We start from the raw sequence: 23,719 nt of genomic DNA on the forward strand, positions 1-23,719 counted from the left end.
AGATCATTCTGATCAGAGTGGAGGATGCATTCCATTGGGTCAGCATTGCTATGGAAAAGCAGTACTTACTAACTTGAGCTCCCCTGACATTTCAGAAAAGTGGACAACACAGAGCTCTCTCCCACAATCTAATAGATTGAACTAAATCCAGTTAGAGGAGGTAGACCTTCACATTACCAGGGGCCAAGTATCAAAGGGCTCTTTAAATTTAGCTCAGAAAAACTGAACCAGTGCAGAGCCTGGAATATACAGTGTAGGGCAGCTAAGGACATGTAAAGTTCTACCATGAACTTCATATGCTATTAAATAGAAGAAGACATGAGGCTAAAAGATAAGATTCCCAAATCATGAACTACTCCTAGAACAGATATAAGTAGTTCTCAACTTACAACCATTCATTAATGATTATTCAAAGTTACAACAGCACTGAAAAAAGTAATTTATGATCATCCCCATGTTCATGTGATCACAGCTCGGAAGAATGCAACTGGTTCATGTGATCATTGTTGTGACTTTTTTATAACCAAAGTCAATGGGGAAGCCAGATTCACCAGCGTGTTAAGTGTTACTATCTCATCCACTTAACTGTGGCAAGAAAGACCATAAAATGGGGCGAAACTCACTTAACAACTGCCTCACTTAGTAACAGAAATTTTCAGCTCAGTTGGGACCATAAGTCAAGAACTACCTGTAGTCTCATCTAAGGACATCACTGGTATTACAGGAGACATGTGAATGTCAGTTCTGTGTTACTTGGGTTTAATCTGAGCCTGTTCTCATCCATCCAGACCTTCACAGCCTCCAGATCCCAGGACAGAATATCAACAGCATCGTCCACACAGAGGAAAATTATAATTGGGTATAATCAACATACTGCTGCTACCACAGCCCAAATTACTGGATGGTTGCCCCATCAGTTTCATGTAGCTGTTAGAAAATGGGAGGATAAGGACAAACCCTTGCAATAGTCCATTAAGTGAAAAACCACTGAATCAATCTATCCTCCCAACTAAAACAAACTGAAATATTTATAAAGGACAGTATAGAACTAATGCAAATCTTTGCAAACAGTGCAGTAAGATACCATGCCTAATATTATCAAAAATTGCTGAGTTATCTGAAAGGACCAAAGGAAGATGCAATGCCCCAACTCAGGTTATACACAAAAGTTGGACTTCAAAATCTCCTATAAAATCATACTCTAAGTGAACCTTTTCACACACACACACACACACACACACACACACACACACAAAATTTACAATCGATTGGAAATGAAAAATTCCTTTTTATTCCCTGTATCTGAATTTATACTTATTTACCAATACCATGTCTGATTTGTTAAAAAAAAATCAGTGACAAGTTTATTTACACAATAAATATGTACCATATACCTCATCAAATTTTACTCCTCCAATAGAAATACGACAACAAAACTGATTCTGTCAACATTTTAATGACATATAAAGATAAATACATTGTTTCTGTCTTGTCCTTCACCATGCTAAGCTGTGCATGCATTAAGCATGCATTGATATCAAGATCTCTTTCAGACTCTATCTCAAAGCAATGCATTCATGATTTCATACTGGATGCAACTGCAGTCACATACCCAACAGCAATAAGGAATTCAAATAAAGGTGGGGTTTTTTTTTTCCTTTTTGGTACAGCAAAACAAAACAGCATATCATTGCCGAATTGATTATTATTAGTTCACAACACTGTGACATCACAGCTGCCAGTTCTTTAAATGCTGCTGGCCTTCATATACATTGAGTTCTTCCCAAGAGCCCAATGTAAAATGTATCAGCATAGCTTATATGTGATCTTTGCAAATGACAGGTGCAGAGTTTGTTAATATGCAGATTTTCTAAGTAGTATCCAATATTTTTTTGTATGACACACGGTGTGCTGGAACTACCACAATTTCAATTTTCCGATCTTAATGCTTTGTGATCTTTTCCAATTCTTTGTCTTTTGTTCTACTATCTCCTGGTAATGCCTCATCAACTATCATTTGATGATGGCCGTGATCATAATGATTTACTCACACAGGCCTTGGAATACCTTTCTTGAGCACGTACTACTTTTCTCTATTACTTGTTATTGGATTTTCTTGTTATTCTTAATTTGTTATTTCAAATTGGGTAAATAGGAAGGAAAGTATATAAATGTTTAAATTTATAAGAGAACAGAGAGAAGGATGGAGGATCAGCTGTTGAGCAATTTTAAAGCTGTTCTTCTCAGTTGTATACGAGCTTACCAATTAAATTAAATCAAATATTCTATTCTTATGACACTGGGAGCTTTTTCTTTATCTGAATTTGGAATTAATGCAACGACCAGAATTATTAATGTGCTACTGATACCGTAAAAATAATGGCACAGTAATTATAGCAGTGAAAATCACAAATTATCTTTGCTGCTTCAGAGCGTTCCTGACCTATTTCTCAATTACAAAGCTTTCTTTAACAGAGATTATGCATGTGCTGTATTTCATGCTGCTATCCTCTATGACTCTTGACACTCCTCTACATTGCTTTCAACCCAACCTATTTATAATTAGGGCAGCCATTCAGGAGGAAATAGGACACACTAACCCCAGTAGTCTCATGATTTTTTCTATCAGATCTGCAGTGCAAATATTCATACAACACTAAATGCAGTTTTTGAGTACCATCCTGTCTTCCAGATTTTGCAACTCATGTCTGGTAGTCTTACTTTGAAGTTCTAGTGACAGATTGATGCTATACATGACAATAACAGAGATGACATCAAACATCATTCCAGAAGTACCTGGATTTATCTTTGCCATCTAATTATTGAAAACATTGCTGAATGTTCGCAAGTTACCTGTATAGATTGTTATGGAATTTGTTATAGGAAGACAGAGTAATCAGACCACCCCATGCAGCAGATAAAGAGAAGAATATCTGAGTAGCAGCATCTTTCCATACCTTTAAAAAAAGATCAATAGAGAAAATTAGGTTTTTTTTAAAAAAATAGAAATAGCAATAAGAACAGTTAATGTGATAGGAACTATGTGTAGTAACAGATACTTGAATGAAGAAGCAATATGATCTATTTAATTGCCAGATCTGGAAGAAGGGTTGTCTTTAGTCTGCACTGATAGCTGGCTTTATGAACTTCACTACATGGATATGCAAACCAACAATGAATGGACAAAACAGATGTGATTAAATATTTAGCTCCTAGTGGACAATATACATAATTGTGTATGTATGTATGTATGTATGCATGCATGTATTTGTGTATACAGTATGTGTACACACATGCACACACATACACACACACACTATACAAAGATAACAAGTTTTGGGTTCACCCAAAAGTAATAAACTCTTATCACCTAATTGCAAGTATTTGAGCTGCTGCTATAAAGCAGTGTCATGTATGTGAAGGGTATGTGTCTTGAAAGGGTAAAGAAAAAGGCAAAAATGCTGTTATCACTAAGGAATCTAATCATTTTGAGATATATGCATGACTCCCAATGTTTATATAATTCCAATATGTAACATATATCCTGGAGTTAACTTCTTTTATGAATGAAGTCAAATATACAGTATTTGTCCCAGGATAATGTTGCAGGAGCCAATCAGAATTAGTCACCAGGACCAGAGGTTTAGTATTCCAAGCTTTTGGACTTGTGTTGGAACCCATCCTCAAGGAACTTCTCTCTAGCAGAATGTGTGCTTTGGGTTGTTCTATGTGTAGTATTTATGGGGTGGCTTGTTATGCGTGGCTTTTTAGTTGTGGTTTGTGGTGTTAATGGCTGGATATTAAGTTGTTGGTGGTTGTTTCCTTGGGCTGCAAAGCTCTCTGCTTCCTAAGTATCTGATAAGTTAGTAGTAAATCAGCACTCCTGTTGACGGGCAAGGGGCCCATTTCCCAAGCTTCAATCATTTCCCTGGCTATTTTTGTCCCTGCTTAGCCAACAATCTTAGTAGCTGCAAAATTTCAAAATTATCAGTCAACAAGAGTGCTGATTTACCATCAGCTATCATGTACCTTGGAGCCAAAGGCATCACAGCACAAGGAAACAGTAGCCAACCAGCTATTAACACCCCAATAAAAAAAAAGCCACACACAACCAAGTATTACAATGATACTACACCTAGAACAAATCAAAGCACACATTCTGCTAGCGAAAAGTTCCCTGAGGAGGGGCTCCACCATGTGTCTGAAAGCTTGGAAGATTAAAACTCTGGTCCCAGGGACCTACCCAGATTGGATTCTGTAACTTGTTTTACTTTCAGACAGAAATATTATTATGATACATACTTCTAACTTGCTTTTACATTTTTATTTCATCATGCATTCAATAGTAAATAATAGAATCATTAAAACAATCACCCTTTATTAAAGAATAATGCAGTTATAAAACCAATAAAATCTATAGTATTAGAAGCAATAATAAAACCTTGGCAGATAAAGCAATAAAAATATATAAAAAGCTGAAACTAATAAAATAATGTTAATTCAATACCTAAACTCATCTAGGTAGTGCCAGGAGAAACTTTCCAGGGAGGTACAAGTCTCAGAAGAAGAAAATATATTTAATCATCACTTGTCTAATTTTTAGAGGATGTGGTAGCTAAAGAATATGCACTGCAAACAATTTTTACAATTAAAAACATTCATATGGAAGACAAAATATTTTAGATACATGGGCCCCAAATCAAATCAAGAACTTTTCTAAAAGTTAAAATTAACACTGAATTGTACCCAGTAAATGGGCATATTTTTAAAATGCTGATACATCTAATGTAAATTTCAAAGCAAGCTTCCTATACACCACTATAGTAGCTCTTCTATATATCATTAGGACATAATGACAAAATTAGTAGCATACTTAATTATTCCTCATTTGACATTAGAGATTATAATGACAAAGCAGATCTTCAGCCTTCCTCGAGTATCTATTTAAGGTTGTTCAGACTATCCTACTGTGCTACCTTATCGTGGTAAGGAGATGTTCCAAGAATGGATGAGCAAAGGATACCAGTAGTGTATGCCAAGGTTATACATTCCCAGCAACATCATTCATTGTACGAAGTTCATCTCAGATACCCAGATAAAGTTCTAACTGATGATTTTAGCATTAGATGCTGTCCAGAGTCACTGGTGTGAAATAGGCAGCCATTCAAACCATATAAATAAATGAATAAATTCCATAATTAGTTAAACAGATTACTGTTTCTCTTCAATTTTAGCTACTCTGTAGGAATCCTTAAGAATGGAATAAACAGATACCAAATAGCAGAGTTTTTAGCTTAGAAAAGCTTAGAAAAGTCCACAAAGTAAACCAGCTAAACTCACATAACAAGTATTCATTATGTTACAAAATTCTCAGAATATAGTTCAAACTACTGACTGGTTATAATCTGAAAGTAAACTCATAGCTGTAATTTTTCTTTCAAACATAAAACATTTAGAATGTTTCTATTCCTATATTGGTTTCTATGTCTTCTCTTGGGTGTCTCTACTTGGTTGTGTAGCCTCTTTTGAGTGTCATCTATTGTCATTTAAAATTAGTATTGTGATTAAGAGTAGCAAAAAACTGCATTACTCATGATTATACCGTCATGAAATGATCTCCATTCTGAAGCACGTAATTCTAAGACAGTTGTTAGGACTACAGGCTTAGAATTGAGTTTAAACTCAACAGCAATATCCAATTTTTGTACACAACAAGTAGAGCTAAGTATACTTCTGGAAAACATAATATTCTTCCAATATACCTGTAACATATGTTTACTACATCTCTTCCTCTGATTGTGGAATTTTCTTCCAACTGATTCTACCTATATATTTAGGATAGGTAATTGCATGTTGTATTCAGGAACACTTGGTTAGATTTATAGCAAGTGACTTTTTCACATACTACTCTGGATCCAATGCACAACCAAATATGTAAGATGGACCTTAGTTTAACCAAACATTCATCTTCACAGCCATGCTGTAGTCATCATGGTTTGAACAGATGAAGATGAAGCAAATGAAGTATTGTCCTGAAGGAGCCAATAACATTGATCAGATAATGTTAGAAATTCAGCTGTCATTTTTTTTTAAAAAAAATATTCTTTTAAAATATAAAAATACAAAATTAAGAAATACAAGCATGGTTAGAGCAGAAAATAAGGTGTCATAAACATTCATATCACATAATGCTTTCTTACTCAAAAATAATTCTATATGTGGCTTTATTCCATTATAGTATTATATCTGGCATAACAAGCTTACCATAGCGTCAATTAATTTCTCCCATTTAGGTGTGATAAAGTACCACATTCCAGCCCCAGCTCCTGGCAGGGTAACTCCTCTGATAAGTAAGATGATAAGCACTACATATGGGAATGTAGCAGTAAAATATACCACCTAAAGAAACATAAACAGATAATATAACTATTCATTCAACTATTCATTATAAGAATTTATTTACAATTACACATATTTCTATGCTACTGCAATCTAAGTCACCCTCAGAGACTTACGTAGAAAAAAAATGTTCTACGTAAAAAGTTAAAACAGCCATGGAAAAAAATAATATCGCTGGCTTACTGTTCACAGTAAATTATTGCACAACTTGTCGGTGACATTTGCTCATGGGAATATAAACATAAAAATAATAGAATGGTTTGCTAAAATGGTGTGATGTATGCAAAGCCTAAATTAATAAAATAGCAATGTCTGGGGATAATTAATGCAAAAAGTAACTGCATGTCTCTCTGTAGAGAATATCTATTCTCTAAAGAAATATCATTTCTGTAGATAAATGTTAGTATATTAGAGATACATTTCTCTCTACACTATGACTACTACCAAAAGAATGAAAATTGCAGAGTTGTCAGTTTTCTAAAACAGAAGCGACTAGTGTAAAATAGTCAATTCCTAAGCTCTTTTTTAGATATGCAATAAATTACGTTGCGGCTTTTATTCCAGCAAATGTTTTTCCACACATAAAAGGTGAACATAAAAAAACACATTCTCCAAAAGTTCTGTTACATCAAGCAACCGGAAGACCAATGTTGTCTTCGGAGTCTGGGTATTGCCTGTGTGATTACAAAAGGGCAATATTTCTCCCCCATGGCATGCCCTCCTGGATGATTAAATGGTCTTGTCTCCAAAACAAAACACTAATAAGGTAATCGAGACTGATTGCTAAAAAAGCGAGGAACATTCTGTAGATCCAGCAGTCAACTCTGAGGTACCATTTTCATAACTCCGAAGGAGAAATAAAATAAGCAATGTGTTAATCTGATGAGATTGTAGGAAAAGGAGTGGCAGAGCCTGGGGGTAGAGTTTAAAAAAGGAAGTAGAGTTTTTTAAAAAAAACCTAGAATCCGTAGATAGTCAAATCTAAATTAAATTCAACTTCCTTTGGATTCTGTTGACCCTTATCTAACTCCAAGCAGTGCTAACCATTGGTTATTTCTGTGAGAATATTTCTGTGCATAGGCATGATTAACAATACATAGTTTAATTGGACCTTCAGGTATGGACGTGATGTTTTGTGCCTGATAGAAATTGAAAGAAAAGAAACAAACTGGACTTAAGTCCTACATTAACAAAAATCCATCTTGTCTAAATAAACCCAAAATAACTTTCAGGACCCTGAAATGGGAACAGATACTTGCCTTTAAGAATTAAACTTGCAGATGGTATGACAGGTTTCTACCACAAATGCACGAACGACAAAAGCGCGCCTGACTAAACCGCGGTGACAAAAGCGCGCCGACAAAAGCGCGCCGACGAATATGCACTGAAGCGCGCCGACAACAGCGCGCCGACAGAAGCGCGCTGTAACCCTAACCCTAAACCCTAACCCTAAACCTAACCCTAAACCTAACGCTAACCCTAACCCTAACCCTAACCCTAACCCTAACCCTAACCCTAACCCTAACCCTAACCCTAACCCTAACCCTAAACCTAAACCTAAACCTAAACCTAAACCTAAACCTTACCTTAACTTAAATTGCGCTTCTGTCGGCGCGCTTTTGTCAGCGTGCTGTTGTCAGTGTGCTTTTGACATCGCGGTTTTAGCGCCGCGGTTTTGTCGGCGCGCTTTTGTCGTTCGCGCATTTGTCGAGTCACATCACGAGGGTTCTCCAAATACTGTTAAATTCTAACATTCATACTACTACTACTTCTGGGTCAGCAGCACTGATGTGCTTCCATGATGAAAGTATCTGCTGATGACATCACAGTTGCCCCGAGGATGAAGTTGCCCACAAAAGTGGTACACATTTATCTACTTCCTGTTGTCCACTTTCAAACTGCTAGGTTGGCAGGAGCTGGAGCACGTCACGGGAGCTCACCTCATCACAAGGCACAACAATTGGATCTCAAACATAAGCCTGCCAATTGTCAGCCCAACATTCTAATCTCATGAACCATCATGCTCTTCTTCTAACATTCATTAAACCAACCCATAATGGCCAATAATCAAGGATGATAAAAATTTTACTCTAATAACATCTTAGAAGCAACTGGTTTCCATCCCTAGAATACATGTGTATTTCCCGTCTCCCTTTTCTTTTTAACAAAGCCTGTTAACACAAATAATTGAACAATATTAATACTAGAAAACATATCTTTCATTTATTCTAGCCTAAAATGGAGGCAGCTGGCACAGAGAACATATATACCCTTAATTCAAGTTATTTATATGTGTGACTTCAACTGGGAAGTTCTTGATCAGGAATTGATAGAAACAAACAACTTACCAGAAAAGATGAAAGCTAATCTTTATTATCATTATAGGTACTAGTTACTCAGTTACTATGATTTTTGGACTATGATTACCTAAGAATAACATAAGGACACCTAAACTGTAAAACACTATAAAATAGCATGTTATTCTATTCTTCTATAAATAGCATTATTATATTCTGATTTTCCCAGCTAGCTAATCTTTGTTGCCCAAATTCATATTTTACCATCTTCTTTAGTCATATGATAAGCAAATTTCACTTCAATATATAACCTCTCGCCTTTACTCCTCCTGAAAGCCAATGGAATCAAAAAGCCATGCCATGAAAAGGCCATGTATGAAAAATGAGAACTTAAAGTTTAACCAATATGCATATCAAAGAAAAATATTTCACTAGCTGTTCTCAAGCTATCATACAAAATGGCAGGTACTAAGTTGCTACAACATTTCCCAAAAAGCTATTACATATTCCAGGAATGCTTAGATTTTGGTATTGCAAAATATAGTCATTTCTGAATTAAAACTAGAAATGGTCTAAAATAATTTCTTACTTTTCCTGATGTTTTTATTCCTTTAGCCAGGGAAGCATAGACAATAGCCCAAGCTAGAAAGAGAGCCAGTACCAAAGGCCACCTGATTTCACCAGGATATTCAATTCCTGCAGAAATCTTCAACACAAAGTACCTAAGAGCCAAAATGTCAGTAAGTCATGACCATTTGTGAATACCTAGCATCAGCATTAATTAAAGTTGCTGGAGCATTTAAGATTCTATTCTTTTACTTGTTCATTATGATTTTTAAAAAAATAAAAACAGAGAATACTTCACAGTCATTAAAGTCAACTTACAAAGTCCCATTGTCTTCTAAGATACATCTATCTTATAATTTAATTTAACATCCATTGTAAAAATGTTAACAAAAAGGGGAGAACATAGGAGGGGAAGGGATAGGGGAGGGCAGGGCAGGGCAGGGCAAGGGAGAGGAGGGGACAGGAGGGAAACTTTAACGCTCTAAATGATTAGAACCTTTCAAGATTTACCGTATTTTTCAGAGTATAAGACGCACCTTTTTCCCTCAAAAAAGAGGCTGAAAATCTGGGTGCCTCTTATTCACTGAATACAGCACTTTTTTGCCTCCCAAAACCCCGCCCCTTCACCAAAATGGCCCTGCAGAGCCTGTAGAAGGTTTTCAGAGAGCTCCTGGGGGCTGGGGAAGGCAGAAATGAATGAAAAACAGGCCATTTTTGCTCAATCCCCCCCCCCGCAGCCCCCAAGAGCACTCTATAAGCGTCTTAAACATGCAATTTTTTTGACCAAAAAACAGGCCCGTTTTCGCAAAAATCTGGCTGTTTTTTGCTTTGGGGGGGCTTACCCCTCAGGAGCACTCTGCAAGACCCCTAAAGGCTAGCCATGTCTTTTTTGGGAGGTTTGCATAGTGCAAAAACTTTTTTTTAATTTGCCTCTTCAAAACCTTGGTGTGTCTTATACTCCGGTACGTCTAATACTCCAAAATACGGTACCTATTTCATGAACAAATTTCATGAAGTCACTTTTTCAGTAACTAGATTCCTGTATCATTTCCAGATCTTGTTACTGATTACAATCTGTTTTCCTAAGTAGAAATGTATTAAAATGATCTCAACTTGAAATTTATTCAGATGGATTCCAACAAACCTTGGACATTTTATGAGTTGATTTTATGACTCCCACCAAAACTGTGGCTCCTTTGCAATATAGAAGTAATTAAGAGCTAATTTCTTCCAAACTCACAGTGCTGCTGTTTTTAATATACACCATAGCTGAGTGCAATGAAAGTTTCAGAGACAGATAGAATGCAGTGAAGAACATTTCATGATAAGTCTAATCAAACTAAAAGCTAATTACTGAGCCCATCCTTTGGTAAAGGGGAAAAACACTTTTTCTCTACCATTACTGTATCCTAACAATATAATCTATCAGACTTTTCCAAGAGTTTATTACTAAAAAAAAAACCAAATAGATTCTCAATGAGGTTGTCAGGCCTGCAATTATATTTCTTTTAGAATTTTGGCCTGCCACACTTTCTCTTATTTCATTATGTTGTTTTCATTAGAATAGTTGATGGGAGGGGGAATAGATAGGAGTGAGATTGTGGAATGTACTGTTATGATTCTTTTCTAGAAGCTCAAGTTCATCTTTTGTCTCCGTACTTTCACACCTGACCAGAAGCAGCTGGGTGTGGATGCCAGCGTGGAAGAAGAAGATTGGACCATGTGATGGAATGTGGGTGTGGGGACAAGATCATGAACTTTTAACTGGGTGAAATTCTGATGTCACTTCCAGTATTGGGATTCCATAGCACGATGCCAACATGTCTGTCTTATTAAATTGAAACTTTAAGGATAGCTCTGCCTTGGACTCTGATTTAATTCTGCATGATATTTGGAACGCTATTGTAACATGCTTCCAAAATATTTTGAGATCAAAATCTCTTAGGATTATCACAATTACAATTATTAGATTTTTATCCCAATATAGATATATGATATATAGTAAAGTAAAGGTGGTGAACAACCATGATACTCCTGTCTCTTAATTTCCTCACAACAACCCCCATACGTAGGTTGAGCTGAGAGGGCGTGACTGACCCAAAGTCACCCAGCTTGCATTCATGCCTAAGGGAGGCCTATAACTCACAGCCTTGTGGTTTCCAGTCCCGCGATTTAACCTCTACACCAAACTACCTCTCTGGAACCTGAATCTGGTTTAAATATCATGGAAATATCTAAGGATATCACTAATTCTGGCTTTTGAGTCTTAATATAGGGGCAAGGTACTTTGCAAATTCAACTATTTTTTTATGTCTACCACTCCTCACCCAACTCCTCCCCAATAATATATATTACATCTAGCAGGAATATCCAGTATTACTTTGGTGCTAAGGCAGTGGTACCCAATGTTTCCAGTTCTGTGGACCAGTGACAGTGGGCAGCAGGGGAGAAGAGGGGATAGTGTTTCACATGCGCACCACTTGCACAAATGAAGCTTTGGGTGGTCACCCTTTTGCACGCCCCAGTTTCTAATGGGCCATGACGCTGTACCGAGATGTGGAACAAGGGTGGGGACCCCTGCTCTTTGGAATTAACATTGAAGCAATATTTAGGAAATGTAGTCACATTAGTTAAAGTAATATTCTGATCACTGAATGCCAAGCATGTTTTGAATCCAAAACCAGGACTTGTTTTGCCGACACATGTACAATGATTAAATAACCTTTGTCCGAATATTAGCATCGCTTCATATTAATCAATATAAACAGAGATTAGATATGCAAAAAAATCATATAGCAAAACTAGAGGAAAAGCATATAGACAATATTGCATTATTCTTTTCACTTGTTTTAACTGAGAGTTTCAGTATATGGCTTATCATACATGGACTAGCACTATTTCTTACCATTTCACCTAGATTAGTAAAACACAATAAAATATAAATGTTAAAAATGTTGACCGATGATCTCTGGAGAGCTAGGGATGGAGGCTTTGCGTCCATCCTAGTTCTCCTTGACCTCTCAGCGGCTTTCGATACCATCGACCATGGTATCCTTCTGCGACGACTGCGGGAGGTGGGAGTGGGCGGCACTGTCTTGCAGTGGTTCTCCTCCTACCTCTCGGACAGGTCGCAGTCGGTGTTGGTGGGTGGGCAGAGATCGTCCCCGAGGCCCCCAACATATGGGGTGCCACAGGGGTCGGTCTTGTCCCCCCTCCTATTTAACATATACATGAAACCGCTGGGCGAGATCATTCGGAGGCACGGGATAAAGTATCACCAATATGCGGACGATACACAACTGTATCTGTCCGCCCCGTGCCAACTCAATGAAGCGGTGGACGTGATGAACCAGGGTCTGGAAGCTGTTAAAGACTGGATGAGAGCAAACAAACTGGTGCTCAACCCAGACAAGACCGAGTGGCTGTTGTGTTTTCCTCCCAATAATTTGACTACCGTACCATCAATCAGGCTGGGGGGACAAAACTTATACCCCTCAGATAGGGTCCGCAACTTGGGAGTCCTCCTGGATCCACAGCTGAGTTTTGATCACCACCTATCAGCTGTGACCAGGGGGGCATTTGCCCAGGTTCGCCTGGTGCGCCAGTTGCGGCCCTACCTGAATCGGGAGGCTCTCACGACAGTCACTCGAGCCCTTGTGATCTCTAAGCTGGAATACTGCAATGTGCTCTACATGGGGCTGCCCTTGAAGAGCACCCGGAGACTTCAGCTAGTACAGAACGCGGCCGCGCGAGTGATTGTGGGCGCACCTCGGTTCGCCCACATAACACCTATCCTCCGCGAGCTGCGCTGGCTACCTGTAGATCTCCGGGTGCAATTCAAGGTCTTACTTACCACCCATAAAGCGCTCCATGGTAGTGGATCTGACTATCTGAGAGACCGCCTCCTGCCAATAACCTCCCTGCGTCCCATCAGATCGCATAGAGCGGGCCTCCTCCGTATTCCATCCGCCAGTCAGTGCCGACTGGCGACCACCCGGAGGAGAGCCTTCTCAGTTGCTGCTCCGACGCTATGGAACAATCTCCCCGTGGAGATCCGTACCCTGACCACAGTCCAGGCCTTCCGCACAGCCCTCAAGACCTGGCTAGCCCGTCAGGCCTGGGGATAAATTTTCTTGCCCCTCCCGAATGCTGAGTGAATGTTGTGTTTTAGCACTTTTTGTTATTTCACTTTTCTTTTGTCGTATTTTGTCTTTCACTCCCCTTCCCTTATTATTGTAAGCCGCCCTGAGTCCCCTCAGGGAAAAGGGCGGCCTATAAATGTTAAATATAAAAAAAAAAAAAAAAAAGATCTATGCCCACATACCAATGTCTAGGCCAGTGATGACGAACCTTTTGTGGCTCGCATACCAAAAGTGGGGGGAGCGCAGGGAGGTTTCGTGCATGGGCATGCCACACCCGTAATGCTATGCACATGACCCCAGCACACATGCATGTATGACCAGCACTCCCCCACCCATTTTTGGTGTGCTTTGTTCACCCTCCCCAGGCTCCAGAGGTTTTATAAGAGCCTGGGGAGGGTGAAAACAGCCTCCCTGCCGCCCAGAAGCCCCTGAAGCCTCCGGAGCGCGAAAAACCAGCCCTATGGGCAAACCAAAAGTTCAGGAATGAACTTCCAGTTTGCTCATAGGGCCAGTTTTAGCTTCCCTGAAGGCTCCAGAGGGCAAAAAAATGACCCTACTGGCAAACCGGAAGTTCAGGAATGTACTTCCATTTTGCTTGTAGGGTTATTTTTTGCCCTCCAGAGCCTTCAGGGAAGCCTCATGAAGGCTCATGAAGGCTCCAGAGGGCTACAAACGGCCCTTCGAGCAACCCGGAAATATGTTGCTGAATTTCCGGTTTGCCCATAGGAGCGGTTTTTTGCTCTCCGGAGGCTTCAGGGAAGCTCCTGAAACCTCCAGGGGGTGAAAAATGGCCTTAAAAGAAGGCCGAAGTCAGCTGACCAGCATTGCGCGCTGGCCAGCTGACTGGACAATGCCTTGCGTGCCCAGACAAATGGCTTCGGGTGCCACCTGTGCCACACATGGCATAGGTTCACCATCATGGGTCTAAGCCATCCAACATATTGATTGAGAAGTGTAAAATGACCGTTTGGTCCTGCATCCAATGTTATCTGAATGATTTTCCATTTCCGTAAGCACTGTTGGGAATCAAGTGACATATAAATTTGATAAATACATAAGTTAGGAATTTTCTTTACCTTCTTTTCTGATATTTGCTCTGGAGAAGTTTTCAATCTTTTGAATCAGATATGAAAATTGCAGAGAAAAGTGGGAAAATCAGCAATGTTCAATTGCTAATCGCTTAGTGCAGGGGTATCAAACTCAAGGCCTGTGGGATGGATCCAACCCACGGGATGCTTAGATCTGGTCTATGCGCCACCCTGAAAACAGCGAAGGACTGGCCCACGATGCCTTTGCCAGCAAAAACCAAGCTCGAGGGGCTCACACGGCCCTCGCGAGGTCCGTTTTTAGCCACAATGGCCTCCTCCTGTTTTCCTGGCAGTGAAAATGGAGCTCAGGAGGGCCATGTACAGCCCTCCCGAGCTCTGTTTTCACTGGCAGGGGGTTGCAGGAGGTTGTCACAGTCAAATATGAGCTTGGGAGCCTGTTTTCACTGGCATAGCGCTTGGGCCACCACAGGGCACCCCTGACATAAGTGATGTCAGGCCGGCCATGGCCACCCTGGCCATACTCACCCCAGCTTTCCGAGGTCAAACACAATTCTGATGCGGCCCTGAATGAAATTGAGTTTGATACCCCTAGGTTAGTGCTAACTAAGTGCCAACCATATCCTTAAAATGAGCACTTGATGCAAAATAGTTTTAAACATGTAATACATTTAAATGTAGAAATAAAAATATCTACCACCAAGTGGTTTTTCTGCCAAAGATTTCCTTTAGTTTCTTTTTTAATAAAACTTTTATCAAACAATCTTACTTGAAATATTCTTCACTGCCACTGACAAAAGTCTTGTTGTTGACATGGCTGGTATAATTGACCATTGTCAAGTTTGGATAGGCACTCATACAGGAAGTAGAGTTCTTTATTTGCAACGTGGGATGATCACCAATGATACAGGAATCTGATAAAAGAAACAAATCAAAAGATTACTGTTGTGGACCAAATTATATGCAATGACTGTCAGGGAATCATAATTAAGAAACTACATTTTATGGTGAAAATATATTTCAGTTCACACATGTATATGTAGTTCCTGAGTTAAATTACAGCTGGAATGAAAATTTACATTGCTAAGCAAGGAGGTTGTTAAGGGAGTCACACCAGAGGTGAAATTCAGCAGGTTCTGACAGGTCCTGGCGAACTGGCAAATACCACCTCTGGTTGGCCCCAGAGTGGGATGGGAATAGAGATTTTGCAGTATCCTTCCCCTGCCACGCCCACCAAGCCACGCCCACAGAATCGGTAGTAAAAAAAGTGAATTTCACCACTGAGTCACACCCAATAGTTACAAACTTTTTTTTTTTTTGCCAAAACACTGTAGTTGCACAGTGTATTACTATTACAGGGTTGTTAAGCAAATCAATGACTTGTCAGAAACAGGTTGCAAATGGTGATACATGATCCCAGGATGCTACAACAGTCAACGAGATATATGCTAGTTGCCAAGTGCCTGAATTTTGATCACATGACTGTGGGTATGTTGGGACAGTTCTAACTGTGATGACCATAATTCACTTTTTTCAGTTCGGTTGTAATTTCAAATTGTTGCTAAACTAACGGTTGTAAATCAAGGATTACCTTATTTGTATATAAATACAATCTCATGATCATAACAACTCTCTTAACTATTTTGACCCACCTGTGCCTGCACTTTTGGTAGTGCCCCTACCCTGGGAAATAGCTCCCACCCCAAACAGTTAGTTTGGTGTGAACTTTGCCAAACTTATCAAAATAAAGTTGTTCTGTAGGGCTTCTGGAAGTTAATATTATCAATATTTGGGTAAATGCCTATAGTTACAGTAATATTTTTTAAAGTTTATTTGAAATGTTTTTATCATGTTGTAATTTTTATAGTATTGAATATCATAATTTTAAACTGAAAAAAATTACACAATTTAGTTATATACATATTTAATAAATAAATGCAAAGTTCCCAATAATCAACCTGTGTTTTATTAATCCCCAATCTGGTTCAAAACTGATTATATTTTACATTGCACTTAATAAAAAAGTTTAGTTTACAGGTTTTTTCCTCTGCACAAAAATAATTAAAAATTTGCAGAATCATAAGACAAAGAAAAGTGTATTAAATCATATAGTTGGTTTAAATTAGCATAGTTAATCCCCTTTTTAAAAGCCGTCCAGTTGCTATATCAGTCAGCTGAATAAAATAGAAATTTATTGAATAAAATAAATACATATAATTTTCGTACATTTCAAAAAGCAATAAAATACAAAAAGGAAAAGGGGGAGTAAAAAAGAAAACTTAAAATGTAACCAAAATACATAAAATAAATTTATATAAAAAGGGACCTCCAACTTTCTTCAATAGAGAGACAATTGAATTACAAGAAGGCCTCTATTAACTTTAAGTAAATAATATCAATACCTTAAAACCTTTTTAATATGAATAACCAATATTTGAAAAATATTCATATAGTCTTACTTTAACTTTAATTTAACGTATGAAAACCTATTAACTATAAATAAATCATAGTTACATAGTTGACAGTACAGTGGAATCTTTATAAAAACATAATACAGGAGCAGACATGCTTTCTTCATTCTGTTTTTTAAAGCCCTTTTTTTCTTTTTTCCAGCAGTAAGACTCCTGTATATTAATAATTGCAGAATTTCAGCAGATTCAGCTTATGTCAGTGTACTACATGCCACGAAATGATGCAATTGCAAAAATGCTCCAATGAACAAAATTATTAAAATGGTTACATTTGTCTGCCATATATAATACCGTAACTTAGCACATTTAACCTTTTTTAATAAAATTTGCAAAACTATCCCTTAGTTAAATTTACTAGGAAATTACTAGGAAAAACTATCAATGCAAGAAGCACAAAACTAGGAAACTACTATATCCTTGTGAAGTCAGATATTTATATGTCCACCATATATGGTATATTCTGGTATATAATTGCTATTACAAAGTTCAAACTTTTTTTACAAATAACATATAAATAATTTTTGGTGTTATATCTCAAACTACCAGCAGAGGGTAGAATAGTTGTATGCTATCCTTCCACAGTTCTTTTTCTTTTTTTAATGTTTCCTATATTTATTTGGGGGTTAAATACTTTTTTTTAATTGCAAATGTTTTTGTATTTGATTTTGCATGTGTTACGTTATAATTCCTCTAAATAAATAGCTGCTTCTTACTTTCTAACCAGCCTTCCTTCCTTTGAGGACTTATATACTACACGAGCCAGAAAGAGGGCTAAGAAAATATCCAAAATTGAGATAGAATCCCAATCCAATTCCAAATTTGGGGCAAGGGATTTATCAATGCTACCAAATTTCCAAATCACAAAAAATTATATTAAATTAAAATTTGAGATTTATTTATTGAATATGCTGTTGAATGCATATTTGTAAGACTTAATAAATAGCACATTAAAATTATTGCACTGGTTCTCAGTCACCAAAAAACTATAAAACAATGGAATGCTATATATAATCTACTCAGGAGAATTTCTCATTCAGTATAATGCAATTTACTCACTAGTAAATGTGCCCATAGTGTGCACACACAAGACATTTGTATTTATGGAATCAGGTTATATATGGGACCATCTCTCCCCTATTACATCCATTTAGTCCAACAGGGTGGGAATTCAGGGCATATTCTGGGCCCCATTGATTAAGGACTGTAATCTGGTGGGACCACAAAAAAGGACCTTCTCAATGGTAGCCCTTTCTTTGTGGAATACCATTCTCCCCTGAGGTATGGTTAGTCCCCAACTCTGCTGCTTTCCCAGAAGACCTTAATAATGTGGTTTTCTCAGCAGACCTGGTGACCACAAATGGAGATAGAACTGATCAAGTGGCTGTTGCTGCCATGAGGGGTGAGGTGGGAGTTTTTTAATGGATTTTATTATATGGTGTATTTTTTAAGTTTTGTAAGCTGCCTATAGGGACATTCGTGGCTCAGTGGCTAAGATGCTGAGCCACTTTCTGAGATCAGAAATGTTGGCAGTTCGGCGGTTCAAATCCCTAGCCCTCTCTAATGGAGTGAGCTCCTGTTACTTGTCCCAGCTTCTGCCAACCTAGCAGTTCAAAAGCACATAAAAATCCAAGTAGAAAGATAGGAACCACCTTTGGTGGGAAGGTAACAGTGTTCCATGTGCCTTTGGCGTTTAGTCATGCCAGCCACATGACCACAAAGATGTCTTCGGACAACACTTGCTCTTTAGCTTTGAAACAGAGATGAGCACTGCCCCCTAGAGTCAGGAACGACTAACACATATGTTATGTCTACCTTTACCTTAAGCTGCCTATTTGTGAGTTGGGTGGCTGTATATTTATTTGGTCAACAAATAAATTATTACTGTTGTTTCTTTGATGGTAGTCCTAAAGGTACATAATAGTAAAGCATGTACAGGATATATAGCAGAATATGTGTAAGATGGATCGGCTTGTCTTGCTTTGACCATATCTGAGCATGAGCAAGATCTCAGAGTGACATATAAGGTCATTTTTGCTGCACTGCAGCAAGCTTGGCTTTTTTTTTTTTTTTTTTTTTAATTCAGCTTAGTTTTCCTGAGTTGGTAATTTGCCTGCACTAAATAATTCAAGTCAGCAGAGGGAGCAACCATTTTGCAGCAAGAGACAGAATAATCTTTGCATGAAAACAGAAAATTGAGGAGTTTCACATTTTTATGTATGCAATTACATATCCAAGAGTTCAATAAATTTGCTTATTTTTACAATGCCAAAATTGTTTTAAGAAATAAGACAATACGCGCTAGTTGGATGTTTTAAGAAGATAGCAGGAAGGAATTGTGCTTCCTCTTACTACATATCTAATATGATTTCTAATTTGTACAATTGTAGAATAGGCAAATGCTGTTATTTTCCTCCTTTTTTGAACTTTACATAAATTAGCAAAGCAAATTATTGATTTACAGGATGCCTTATATAATTCTACTACTTTTTTTCCCCTTTCCACTCATTCATGTAAATATTTCTTCCATTCAATCATGTCCAACTCTCACAGCCTGCCTGGACATGTCCCTGCAGTTTTCTTGCCAAAGTTTTTCAGAAGTGGTTTGCCATTGCCTCCTTCCCAGATTTTTGAGAAAGTGACTGTGCCAAAATCACCCTTCTGGCTTTGTGCCTAAGGAAGGACCAGAGAGTCTTCCAGTTTCTAGCCTGATGTCTTTTACCATTACATGAAACAGACTTGCATAAAACCTTAATAAATTCTGTAACGCTACTCTAGTCAGAATTATGGGGTATCTATTAAAAATATATTAGGAAGAAAATATGTAATGGAAGTCATTGATCAGTCAATAATAGGTAGGGGAAGGTACTGATTGATCAAAATGAAAGTAACTTGACACTTTTGTGAAGAACTGCTGTTTACCCCAACTCAAATCTCTAGCCAAAGTTGCTAGTCAAAATGGCTCTTTCTCTTCCTATATTGTTGTTATATTTCAAATTTTCTTATTTGGTTAGACAGAAATAAATTACTTTTGACTGCATCTCTGAAGAAAAATTCAGCCAATTTTCATGGGGCTTGATTTTTTTAAAGATTTTTTTAAAAAATCCCCCCTCCCTTTATTATTTTTATATATAACTCAAAACAGAGAACACATCTATTACTCCTTCCTCCTCCTTTTTTTCCCATAACAACCACTCTGTGAGGTGGGTTGGGATGAAAAAGTGTGACTGGTGCAGAATCTCCCAGTCAGATTTCTTACCTAATATAAGACAAGAACATTTGTCTTTACTGTATCTTAATAATAAAGTGGCTCAGAGACATTCTAAATTCTAAAGTAAGTTCTTTTGCAATCTACCTATAGCCTCACTGAGCTACCTTGGCACTCACCTTGGCATCTAAAGGCAACATATCAAGAGGGGACTAATTTTTTTATATAGCAGAAAGCATGGATAACATTATAAACTACAAAATGTTGGGGCCATATACAGCACAAAATGCTATAAAGAAATACATACATTATTATTTAAAACAATTTAGAACTAAGAAAAATGCCCTTTAGCATTTTGCAGCAGTAAACTAAAAAATAAAATAAATCTGGTTCACTAAGGGTGAGCTAAAAAAAAATGTAGAAGAACCTTTTGCAGTGAAAAATAACTTATGGAACTTTTTAAAAAGTTAAATTAAAATATAGATTGACACAGTATTGGTTTATTTTTATTTTAAAAACATATGTACTACACCTTTAAAATTCAACTTTTTCTCAGAATGATTTACTAACACCATTTTTCCTTTTGCATTTCTGTTCCTGAGCACACATGTATCAACTCAGTAAACCTTCAAACTGAGTAGTATTCATGTTTAGGTATCAGAAGATACACTCCATTTGTATATGCAATATATTCTTAGTTAGGAAATTCTTTTCCAGCTGTTTTAAAAGAGTGAGTGCTTTTAATGCACACACACACACACACACACACACACACACACACACACACACACACAGAGTTCATTAGCATGATTAAATCTGATGGATTCCTTACTTGGAATGAATTATTTGAAGAATCACCTTAGTAAGGCAATTTTTTTGTTATGACAGAGTTCATGTAGCCTGCCAAGCACTTGTTATGTGAGTTTTCTTTATAACATTCTTACCCATAGAAAATACTATTAATCACATCAACGGTGGCCTTAGGACATTAAAGACCCATAAAACATGTACTGATTTTAACTTAAGTCACGTTATATTAAGTGATGATTTTGTATTTATTAGTTGTATAACTCAATTTGGCAGTTTTCAGGCTAGAAACCAGGAGACAGGGAGTTCTAGTTCACCTTGGCTGGGTGACATTGGAAAAGTGACCCAGTCACTTTTCTCAACTGTAGGAAAAAGATAATGGCAAACCATTTGTGAAAAACATTGCCAAGAAAAGTGCAGAGATTTGTCCAGAGAGATTCTAAGAATCAGATACAATTGATGGAAGAAAATAATATTTCTAGATCATTGGTTTTCTACTTTTAACATTTTAATTATTTAATACTGATATGATGAAGATGTAAATAACTAAACTATTAGTTATTGGTATTTATAAAGGCATCATTAAGACTTTCTAATGGATAGAGATTAGTTCAACAAAAAAGGTTCGCCATATAAAATAATTGACCAGTAAAACAAAGGTAAAATTATCAGTACCCTTTGATTTTTTTAATCAGCTCAGCAGCAGGATACCTACTAGTGACTTAAAATTTATTTTAAAGTCATCTAATCGTTACTGCTCAGTAAAGAAAAGACAGGCTTTGTATGGAGAATTGTTAATTTACAGTAACAAATCTCTGAATATGCTTTAGCTTGTTACAGGTATAGTACAGATCAGAAGCATAACAGGAATGTGAGCTTTAAAAATATAAAAGAAAAGCATGCCTCAACTTACCTAACAAAAGTTTGTTTTTATCTCTACAATCAGGTGTATTCCAGGGATTATTACAGGAAGCCCAAGGTAACACAGGTGAAAGGGATGCAAAAAGGTAGAAAAGTGTATAGCACAATATAATATTATAATATATGGCTATTAGGACAGAGATAATCAGCATTGCAATGCCACAACCTGAAAAAAAATAATAAAACAGATATGATGCTATCTTGTTTTATATTCTTGGGACCAAAAAGTAATGATCAAACCAACTAATCTTATGCAACTATTGTATTTTGTCCACTGAGTACATTATTTTTGAGTCATTTATAGGAGGCAATTCAATATGCAGCCCCGTTCTATTTTATTTCTAATCACAAGTTGACTGACTGAATTACGCTTGAAGTAAATACATATTTGATTCTGCCTTGCACCAAATTGTCATCATTCACATATGATGATTATCAGGTTAAGTACAGTACATTGGGATGAATAAATTGCAATCAATTTTTAATGCATCAAAGTATGCATCCTTGCATCTTACTGTGCACCCTCCATCCCCCTGATATAAATATGATGCACGGGGTTTGCATGGATTTTTTTTAAGTACGGAAAGTACTATACTGCAGTATCACATGTGTTGGATTCAATCAGAATGCTGCAGCTACACTCCCCTGCTGCAGAATGCAGTGAAGGTTCACTAAAACAGGAGAAGTGCTGCATTATTACCACATCAGTCAAGGCAAGGTCCATTGAAGGTCAAAATAAGACTGCAAAGCATCAGCCGCTGCTCTCTCACAGCGCCACCCAAAGACCAAAGTCATGTCCTATCTCTTGATTAAACTGAAGTTAATCCACAATTTCCTAATTTCTGAAAAGCGCAGGAAGTAATCCGTTTCCAAAGCTTACCTTGTAAGGCAGGGATGGCTTTCCAGACAGATACAGGTCCCTGACTAGCAAATTGTCCCAGAGAAACTTCCAATAAAAAGATAGGGATTCCAGCCAGAGCCAACATTGTCAAATAGGGAATAAGAAATGCACCTGAATAGGGGGGGAAAGGACCAAGTGGGAGAAACCTTAAACACGGAAAACAACCAATCTGCCTTTCTTATTGCTGCTTTACAGTTTTACATATTTAATCTCAAGAAATTGTATGGAACTAAGATATTTCATCTTTAATAAATTTTGCCAAATCGGCAGCCTGGAGCTGTGTGGAATTACATCTCCAATTGTCCACCAGCTCAGTTAAAAGATGCCAAGTTGAGGAAGCCTGTCTTAGAAATTTACATTTCTGCCCAATTGGGGTGGGGCAACATGGACTGTATATTGATCAAAAACAGACATAATTCTTTGGGAAACAGAACAACAGGCATCTATGGGATTATTTAACCTGACTGTCATTAATCAATATTCTATTATTGAATGGGTTTGCTTAAATAGCATTAAATCTGGATTTTATTAATAACTGGCTTTAAACAAATGCTTAGCCATATTTGATTTATTCATTTTTTTTATTCAATTAGTTCAGTTGAGAGTTTTACATATTGTATTATCCCAGAAAATTAAATACATAGGTTGATTTCCTACATGTTAGACTAAAAGGTGGCAAACTACCACACCCTATCACTAAACAAAACAAGGTTTACAAGCTACAGTGGTTAGATTTGCTCAATATGTTAATCTGATACATTATGGATTAACATAACATATGATCCAAAGTTTCTTTTTTTCATCCACAGTGTAAGTTTTATTTTTCTCCAGGCCAACTTAACTTTTAGGCAAAATGAGGCAGTTGATTCAGTCATGTATAAATGAGGCAAAGTATCAAGGGACAAACGTGTATGCACCATTCTTGCCCCCTATAGGTGTACAACATTAATGCACAGAGAACAA

General features: G+C 37.4%; 1 protein-coding gene across 1 annotated transcript in view; it reads right to left on the bottom strand.

Moving 5' to 3' along the window:
• The window catches only part of SLC6A5 (solute carrier family 6 member 5), a 54,396-nt gene extending 31,540 nt beyond the window's left edge, over positions 1-22,856 (bottom strand). The window contains exons 1-6 of the mRNA XM_087704253.1: positions 22,736-22,856; positions 21,848-22,021; positions 15,221-15,365; positions 9,286-9,418; positions 6,265-6,399; positions 2,854-2,957 (exon numbers count right to left, since the gene is read on the bottom strand). Of these exons, the coding sequence (XP_087560379.1) occupies positions 2,854-2,957; positions 6,265-6,399; positions 9,286-9,418; positions 15,221-15,365; positions 21,848-22,021; positions 22,736-22,841 (797 nt within the window). The 5' untranslated portion in view covers positions 22,842-22,856. The remainder of the gene's footprint in view (positions 1-2,853; positions 2,958-6,264; positions 6,400-9,285; positions 9,419-15,220; positions 15,366-21,847; positions 22,022-22,735) is intronic.
• Between the last annotated feature and the right edge of the window lie 863 nt (positions 22,857-23,719).

Source organism: Thamnophis sirtalis, unplaced genomic scaffold (genome assembly GCF_051295495.1).
Source record: "Thamnophis sirtalis isolate CommonGarterSnake01/CBP01778 unplaced genomic scaffold, rThaSir2_p1.2 scaffold_1, whole genome shotgun sequence".
Lineage (NCBI taxonomy): Eukaryota > Metazoa > Chordata > Lepidosauria > Squamata > Natricidae > Thamnophis > Thamnophis sirtalis.